Consider the following 9171-nt stretch of genomic DNA (forward strand, 5'->3'; position numbering starts at 1 on the left):
TCTCCTGGGCCAGTCACATCCACAGACAGATCAGGAGGCAGCCATTTTTAAAGTACAAATAAATCGGTCAGTAAAAAAAAATACAAAAATATTTAAAGTTGGAGAGAGCTAGAGAACAGATGAACAAAGGTCAGCTCATCGGTTTTTTTTAGTTGGAGAGAGCTAGAGAACAGATCAGGAGGCAGCCATTTTGTATGATGGATCCATTCAGCTACGGGGATATTGAAAGTTGGAGAGAGCTAGAGAACAGATCAGGAGGCAGCCATTTTGTCAAGTCCTCATCGGTCCGTCAACTACGGGGATATTGAAAGTTGGAGAGAGCTAGAGAACAGATCAGGAGGCAGCCATTTTGTCAAGTCCTCATCGGTCTGTCAACTACGGGGATATTGAAAGTTGGAGAGGGAGAGGGAGAGAGAGAGCGCTAGATGGCCAGTTAAAATACCAGCTGGCTGCTCCTGGTCAATGCTGCCATTCATATGTACCAAAACAAGTGTGAGGGGCAGTGTGGCGGTGCGGTCCAGACAAGACCACCGGGATGTGGACTGGATGTTCAGAATCAGACCGGGCCCCATGGTGTGAATCAGACCGGGCCCCATGGTGTGAATCAGACCGGGCCCCATGGTGTGAATCAGACCGGGCCCCATGGTGTGAATCAGACCGGGCCCCATGGTGTGAATCAGACCGGGCCCCATGGTGTGAATCAGACAGGAGGACTGTCCCGACTCACTTGGGCTTCGTCTCTGCGTCTGTGACCTGGCGGATGAACACGGTGTCCTCCGGGTGGCTGATGTCTCCCTGCTCCTGCATGTAAGAGGAGGCGATGGCCAGCGTGGAGCCGTCGTTACTGAAGGCCAGGGAGGCGATAGACGTGGGGTAGCGGTGAAACTGACACAGACGCTTCTTGTTGAAAGGGTCCCAGATGTTCACAAAGCCGTCTGAGCCACCTGGTCGAAGGACAAGAGAGAGAGCGAGAGACAGAGACAGAGAGATAGAGAGAGAGCAAGAGACAGAGAGAGTGTGAGATAGAGAGCGAGAGACAGAGAGAGTGAGAGATAGAGAGCGAGAGACAGAGAGATAGAGAGAGAGTGAGAGACAGAGAGATAGAGAAAGAGTGAGAGACAGAGGGGTTGTCAAGGTCAACCGGAGGAACGAAAATGTAAATTTATCTACAGAGTAGTTTACGAGTTTTATGAGATTATAATCTGGAGGCTAAATCATTCATCAAGTGTTCCCTTGAGTGTAACCATGGCAATATGAATCCAAAAAGGTCACATGATAACAGACCATAAAACAACAGGAAATAAAAATGAAGCTTCATGGATCCTTGTTTTGTTGTTTAAAAAAAATTCTGGATCAATAATTGTTCTTGTTTTTTTATTGTAGTTGAACATTTCAAAAGCAGTCTTAACGACATAGCTGAGTTGTATTAGTGCCAATAGAAAGTCTCCCACCTGTAGCTGAGTTGTATTAGCGCCAATAGAAAGTCTCCCACCTGTAGCGAAGGTGTTGTATTAGAGCCAAATAGAAAGTCTCCCACCTGTAGCTGAGTTGTATTAGTGCCAATAGAAAGTCTCCCACCTGTAGCTGAGTTGTATTAGTGCCAATAGAAAGTCTCCCACCTGTAGCTGAGTTGTATTAGTGCCAATAGAAAGTCTCCCACCTGTAGCTGAGTTGTATTAGCGCCAATAGAAAGTCTCCCACCTGTAGCTGAGTTGTATTAGAGCCAATAGAAAGTCTCCCACCTGTAGCTGAGTTGTATTAGTGCCAATAGAAAGTCTCCCACCTGTAGCTGAGTTGTATTAGTGCCAATAGAAAGTCTCCCACCTGTAGCTGAGTTGTATTAGCGCCAATAGAAAGTCTCCCACCTGTAGCGAAGTTGTTGTATTAGAGCCAATAGAAAGTATCCCACCTGTAGCTGAGTTGTATTAGAGCCAATAGAAAGTCTCCCACCTGTAGCTGAGTTGTATTAGTGCCAATAGAAAGTCTCCCACCTGTAGCTGAGTTGTATTAGTGCCAATAGAAAGTCTCCCACCTGTAGCTGAGTTGTATTAGCGCCAATAGAAAGTCTCCCACCTGTAGCTGAGTTGTATTAGTGCCAATAGAAAGTCTCCCACCTGTAGCTGAGTTGTATTAGTGCCAATAGAAAGTCTCCCACCTGTAGCTGAGTTGTATTAGTGCCAATAGAAAGTCTCCCACCTGTAGCTGAGTTGTATTAGTGCCAATAGAAAGTCTCCCACCTGTAGCTGAGTTGTATTAGTGCCAATAGAAAGTCTCCCACCTGTAGCTGAGTTGTATTAGCGCCAATAGAAAGTCTCCCACCTGTAGCGAAGGTGTTGTATTAGAGCCAAATAGAAAGTCTCCCACCTGTAGCGAAGGTGTTGTGGACCCCGTGGAAGGAGATGGCGTTGACAGGATAGACCTGTTCTATGCCGTTCTCCTTCAGCCGGTGGCACTTGAAGGCGTACTTCTTCTTCTGCATTTCCTGGCTGGGGTCCAGGTACTCCACAGCAACACGTCCTTCTATGGAGCTCAGGACATAGCCCTTCAAAAACAAGACAATAGACACCTGGTCTCACCGGACAGACAAAGACAACCATGTGTGGTCCTGTCGGGCTCAGCTGGTTAGAGTGCGGCGCTTAGCAATGCCAAGGTCATGGGTTCAAGTCCCGCAAGGGGATCACATAGGCCTACTGAAACATGTATGATGTCACCGTACGTTGCTGTGGATAAAAGCATCACCTTGTTCCCAGCTCCCAATGAGAGGTTAGAGAAGCACTGAGCTAGTCTAGAGGTTTACCTGAGCCCTGATGGCTCGTGTCTGGTACTGAGCTAGTCTAGAGGTTTACCTGAGCCCTGATGGCTCGTGTCTGGTACTGAGCTAGTCTAGAGGTTTACCTGAGCCCTGATGGCTCGTGTCTGGTACTGAGCTAGTCTAGAGGTTTACCTGAGCCCTGATGGCTCGTGTCTGGTACTGAGCTAGACTAGAGGTTTACCTGAGCCCTGATGGCTACTGAGCTAGTCTAGAGGTTTACCTGTTTGTTAGGGAAGGCCCTGATGGCTCCTGAGCTAGACTAGAGGTTTACCTGAGCCCTGATGGCTCCTGAGCTAGACTAGAGGTTTACCTGAGCCCTGATGGCTCCTGAGCTAGACTAGAGGTTTACCTGTTTGTTAGGGAAGGCCCTGATGGGAAGGCCCTGATGGGAAGGCCCTGATGGGAAGGCCCTGATGGCTCCTGAGCTAGACTAGAGGTATACCTGTTTGTTAGGGAAGGCCCTGATGGCTCGTGTCTGGTATTTCAGACTGGACTCTCTCCTCTGCTGGACGTAGCCCATATTCCTCAGGTCCCAGACCAACACCCTCCTCCCTGCTGTCCCCACTATCAGCCGGTCACCAGCCACAGAGAGGGTGTACACCTTTATTAAAAGAGACAGAAGACATGAGAACAGTCTTAAAATGTGTGTCTCACAATCGATCTCTCTCTCAACGTCCATATGCCTGTAAGTATGTCCCATTCTCAACAAAAAACAGACTATTCATTTTTTTTTTAAACTTTAAAATCAGAATTGAAAATGAGGTCTGTCTGCTTTGGTCTTTATGAGCAGACCTATAAAAGCCCAGGACTGTTTCATACAGAGTTTTGATAGCTCCACCTTTTCAGGTTGTGTGAAGGTGCCAGCGTTGCAGGGGGTCCTGGGGTCCCACAGCCTGACTGACCTATCCCAGCTACCGGTTACCATGACGTTGACCTCTGGACAGTATTCCACACAGCGAATGGGGGCGTCGTGTGTCCCAACTATTGTATCTACACACATGGGAGAGAAATATGGACCGTAAAAAAAAATAAGAAACACTGTTCATTTAATAATAACAGGAAGCACACCATTCAGTGGTTGACAGACAAACCTTGATCTGTATTCAAGTCGTGGGTTTTCAACTGCGTGTCCAAGCCTCCACTCCAGGCATGTGTCGGGTCCTACAGGAGAAGAGATATCTGACTCACACGTGTTCCTTGACCGGGGGGGGTGACACCATTTTGACTATATTGTAACATTGTTTGTAGAAATTTACTTTTAACAATATTGTCATGTTTCTTCTTCTTGGTGTGTGTGTGAGTAACAGTATAACTTTAGACCGTCCTCTCGCCCCCGACCCGGGCTCTAACCAGGGACCCTCTGCACACATCAACAACAGTCACCCACGAAGCAAGCAGTTACCCATCGCTCCATAAAAGCCGCGGCCCTTGCAGAGCAAAGGGGGAACCACTACTTCCAAGGTCTCAAAAAGAGTGACGTCACCGATTGAAATACTAGTAGCGCACACCACCGCTAAACTAGCTAGCCATTTCACATCCGTTATACAGGTGTCTGTGTGTGTGGCAAAGTAGCCAACTCTGCGTTTAAAATGGAGTAACTGATTGCCATGAAAACGATTATGACAAATTGAAAAACGTGTTTACATAGAAAGCACAATCCAGCACAGGTGCCAGGTGAGAATACTTGATCCTCATGGAGTTGCCTGCCACATCGTAGAGCCGGACAGTACAGTCCCAAGAGGACACGAGAAGGAACTGGCCTGTACTGGGGCTGAACTTCACGGCGGAGATACTGTCCTCTGGTCCCTGGTTCAGTTTGTACTCGTTCGAGCCAGTCATCTGCAGGGAGAGAACAGATACTAAAGCTATTAGGCCATACTGGCGATTATGTAGGAGGGTAGGGGAGCTTTCCTGTAGAGTAGTAGTTCGACCCCTGAAGTAGATGGAGAATGCCGTGATGTATCAATTGAAAACCATAACACGATCAGGTAATATACCGCTTATCTTGCTAGCTAAGCTGTCATACTTGTGTTGGCGAAATAAACAAGCCTGCCAACATGTAACGCAACATGACCTGTAAAGTTTGATTCACGAGAACGTTACTGTCCTGGAAATTCAGGAACATGAATTGGGTGTGCTGAAAATATAGCAAGTTAGCAAACTATTTGGGAGGGTAGGTAGGCTAGCTAATGTAATTAACTAGCTAGTATACATAACTGGCTAGCCAGTGGATCTGCAGAAGCTAGCCAACTTGGTCTCAGCTACTTACACATTGGCTAACGTTAGCTAATCAGCTGTTTTATTAGCTAATCAGCTGTTTTATTAGCTAATCAGCTGTTTTCCATCGGGTAACATTGGCTAACGTTAGCTAATCAGCTGTTTTATTAGCTAATCAGCTGTTTTATTAGCTAATCAGCTGTTTTATTAGCTAATCAGCTGTTTTATTAGCCAATCAGCTGTTTTCTTAGCTAATCAGCTGTTTTCTATCGGGTAACATTGGCTAACGTTAGCTAATCAGCTGTTTTCTATCGGGTAACATTGGCTAACGTTAGCTAATCAGCTGTTTTCTATCGGGTAACATTGGCTAACGTTAGCTAATCAGCTGTTTTCTATCGGGTAACATTGGCTAACGTTAGCTAATCAGCTGTTTTCTATCGGGTAACATTAGCTAACGTTAGCTAATCAGCTGTTTTCTATCGGGTAACATTGGCTAACGTTAGCTAATCAGCTGTTTTATTAGCTAATCAGCTGTTTTCTATCGGGTAACATTAGCTAACGTTAGTTAATCAGCTGTTTTATTAGCCAATCAGCTGTTTTATTAGCTAATCAGCTGTTTTATTAGTTAGTCAGCTGTTTTATTAGTTAATCAGCTGTTTTATTAGTTAATCAGCTGTTTTCTATCGGGTAACATTAGCTAACGTTAGTTAATCAGCTGTTTTCTATCGGGTAACATTGGCTAACGTTAGCTAATCAGCTGTTTTATTAGCTAATCAGCTGTTTTCTATCGGGTAACATTAGCTAACGTTAGTTAATCAGCTGTTTTATTAGCCAATCAGCTGTTTTATTAGCTAATCAGCTGTTTTATTAGTTAATCAGCTGTTTTATTAGTTAATCAGCTGTTTTCTATCGGGTAACATTGGCTAACGTTAGTTAATCAGCTGTTTTCTATCGGGTAACATTGGCTAACGTTAGCTAATCAGCTGTTTTCTATCGGTAACATTGGCTAACGTTAGTTAATCAGCTGTTTTCTATCGGGTAACATTGGCTAACGTTAGCTAATCAGCTGTTTTCTATCGGGTAACATTGGCTAACGTTAGCTAATCAGCTGTTTTATTAGCTAATCAGCTGTTTTCTATCGGGTAACATTAGCTAACGTTAGTTAATCAGCTGTTTTATTAGCCAATCAGCTGTTTTATTAGCTAATCAGCTGTTTTATTAGTTAATCAGCTGTTTTATTAGTTAATCAGCTGTTTTCTATCGGGTAACATTAGCTAACGTTAGTTAATCAGCTGCTATCGGGTAACATTTAACGTTAGCTAATCAGCTGTTTTATTAGCTAACATATGGCTAACGTTTAGCTAGCCAATCAGCTGTTTTATTAGCTAATCAGCTGTTTTATTAGTTAATCAGCTGTTTTATTAGTTAATCAGCTGTTTTTTTAACATTAGCTAACGTTAGTTAATCAGCTGTTTTCATCGGGTAACATTGGCTAACGTTAGCTAATCAGCTGTTTTCTATCGGGTAACATTGGCGTTAGTTAATCAGCTGTTTTCTATCGGGTAACATTGGCTAACGTTAGCTAATCAGCTGTTTTCTTAACATTGGCTAATTAGTTAATCAGCTGTTTTCTATCGGGTAACATTGGCTAACGTTAGCTAATCAGCTGTTTTTTCGGGTAACATTGGCTAACGTTAGCTAATCAGCTGTTTTATTAGCTAATCAGCTGTTTTCTATCGGGTAACATTGTTAGTTAATCAGCTGTTTTAACAATCAGCTGTTTTATTAGCTAATCAGCTGTTTTATTAGTTTCAGCTGTTTTATTAGTTAATCAGCTAATCGGGTAACATTAGTTTAACATTAGTTAATCAGCTGTTTTCTATCGGGTAACATTGGCTAACGTTAGCTAATCAGCTGTTTTATTAGCTAATCAGCTGTTTTCTATCGGGCATAATAGCTAAGTTGTAATTTCTGTTTTAGGGTAGCCAATCAGCTGTTTTATTAGCTAACGCTAGCTAGTTAATCAGCTGTTTTATTAGTTAATCAGCTGTTTTCTATCGGGTAACATTAGCTAACGTTAGTTAATCAGCTGTTTTCTATCGGGTAACATTGGCTAACGTTAGCTAATCAGCTGTTTTCTATCGGGTAACATTGGCTAACGTTAGCTAATCAGCTGTTTTCTATCGGGTAACATTGGCTAACGTTAGCTAATCAGCTGTTTTCTATCGGTAGCGTTAGTTAATCAGCTGTTTTCTATCGGGTAACATTGGCTAACGTTAGCTAATCAGCTGTTTTCTATCGGGTAACATTGGCTAACGTTAGCTAATCAGCTGTTTTATTAGCTAATCAGCTGTTTTCATCGGGTAACATTAGCTAACGTTAGTTAATCAGCTGTTTTATTAGCCAATCAGCTGTTTTATTAGCTAATCAGCTGTTTTATTAGATAATCACTGTTTTATTAGTTAATCAGCTGTTTTCTTTCATTAGCGTTAGTTAATCAGCTGTTTTCTATCGGGTAACATTGGCTAACGTTAGCTAATCAGCTGTTTTATTAGCTAATCAGCTGTTTTCTATCGGGTAACATTAGCTAACGTTAGTTAATCAGCTGTTTTATTAGCCAATCAGCTGTTTTATTAGTTAATCACTGTTTTATTAGTTAATCAGCTGTTTTATTAGTTAATCAGCTGTTTTATTAGTTAATCAGCTGTTTTTTTCTTAGCTAATCAGCTGTTTTCTATCGGGTAACATTGGCTAACGTTAGCTAATCAGCTGTTTTCTATCGGGTAACATTGGCTAACGTTAGTTAATCAGCTGTTTTCTATCGGGTAACATTGGCTAACGTTAGCTAATCAGCTGTTTTCTATTAACAGCTAACGTTAGTTAATCAGCTGTTTTCTATCGGGTAACATTGGCTAACGTTAGCCAATCAGCTGTTTTCTATCGGTAACAGCTAACGTTAGCCAATCAGCTGTTTTCTATCGGTAACATTGGCTAACGTTAGCCAATCAGCTGTTTTCTATCGGTAACATTAGCTAACGTTAGCCAATCAGCTGTTTTCTATCGGTAACATTGGCTAACGTTAGTTAATCAGCTGTTTTCTATCGGGTAACATTGGTTAACGTTAGTTAATCAGCTGTTTTCTATCGGGTAACATTGGCTAACGTTAGTTAATCAGCTGTTTTCTATCGGGTAACATTGGCTAACGTTAGTTAATCAGCTGTTTTCCGTCGGGTAACATTGGCTAACGTTAGCTAATCAGCTGTTTTCTATCGGTAACATTGGCTAACGTTAGTTAATCAGCTGTTTTCTATCGGGTAACATTGGCTAACGTTAGCCAATCAGCTGTTTTCTATCGGTAACATTGGCTAACGTTAGCCAATCAGCTGTTTTATTAGTTAATCAGCTGTTTTCTTAGCTAATCAGCTGTTTTCTATCGGGTAACATTGGCTAACGTTAGCTGCTAATATGAGCTAACTAGCGTGGAGTCAGACCAACTCTTCCGGTTGGCTAGCCGTTTGCAAGCTAGCTATAGATTGATCATGCGTTATAGCTAGATTGTTTTGTCAATGAATTAGATTTTTTTTTTTTTTTTAACTCACCGTTCTTGGTTTACGCTAAAGTAATCTCCTTTGGTATAAAATTGGAAGAAAAAAAAATAACTCGTTTATCTTATAGACTAATATGTTCGCTTTCCTCGTCCCTCTCCGCTGAAGACACTCCGCAGCGGCGTTGCTACACGAGTGAATTGATTGGTCAGAACGAATAACCGACTTTCCCGCCTGGCTCGTGATTCTTTGAAAGTTCTCTTCCGTTGTCGAGTACATGGGTCATGTGATATGGGACACTTCAAATGACAGTATCTAAAAACCCTGTTGTTGTCGAGTACATGGGTCATGTGATATGGGACACTTAAAATGACAGTATCTAAAAACCCTGTTGTTGTCGAGTACATGGGTCATGTGATATGGGACATACTTCAAATGACAGTATCTAAAAACTAGTTTGACAACTCCGTTGTCGTTTTTAGAAGAATTGTTAAATAAATGTTAACTATTTGGTTGTAATATCATCACCTCTTGAAGAACATAGTCAGACCTACAAAATGTCCAATTATTCCATTGCGCAAATGTTGTTCTAATCTT

At 42.4% G+C, this 9171-nt stretch overlaps 1 protein-coding gene across 2 annotated transcripts; it reads right to left on the bottom strand.

The window, feature by feature from the left end:
- Positions 1-206: 206 nt before the first annotated feature.
- LOC124018364 (mitotic checkpoint protein BUB3) lies at positions 207-8763 on the bottom strand. Of its 2 annotated transcripts, none has more exons than XM_046333636.1 (8): positions 8629-8763; positions 4457-4651; positions 3904-3973; positions 3651-3802; positions 3255-3413; positions 2365-2542; positions 707-944; positions 207-610 (listed from the first exon to the last, which is right to left on the bottom strand). In XM_046333636.1, exons 2-7 carry the CDS (start codon positions 4649-4651, stop codon positions 724-726), a joined length of 975 nt encoding a protein of 324 aa, XP_046189592.1. In that variant the 5' UTR covers positions 8629-8763; the 3' UTR covers positions 207-610; positions 707-723. The 2 variants fall into 2 exon arrangements, with proteins under 2 accessions (XP_046189592.1, XP_046189593.1); XM_046333637.1 differs by having other exon boundaries at positions 207-634.
- Positions 8764-9171: the final 408 nt, after the last annotated feature.

The sequence above is a fragment of the Oncorhynchus gorbuscha genome, unplaced genomic scaffold (genome assembly GCF_021184085.1).
Source record: "Oncorhynchus gorbuscha isolate QuinsamMale2020 ecotype Even-year unplaced genomic scaffold, OgorEven_v1.0 Un_scaffold_487, whole genome shotgun sequence".
In the NCBI taxonomy this organism is placed as follows: Eukaryota; Metazoa; Chordata; class Actinopteri; order Salmoniformes; family Salmonidae; genus Oncorhynchus; species Oncorhynchus gorbuscha.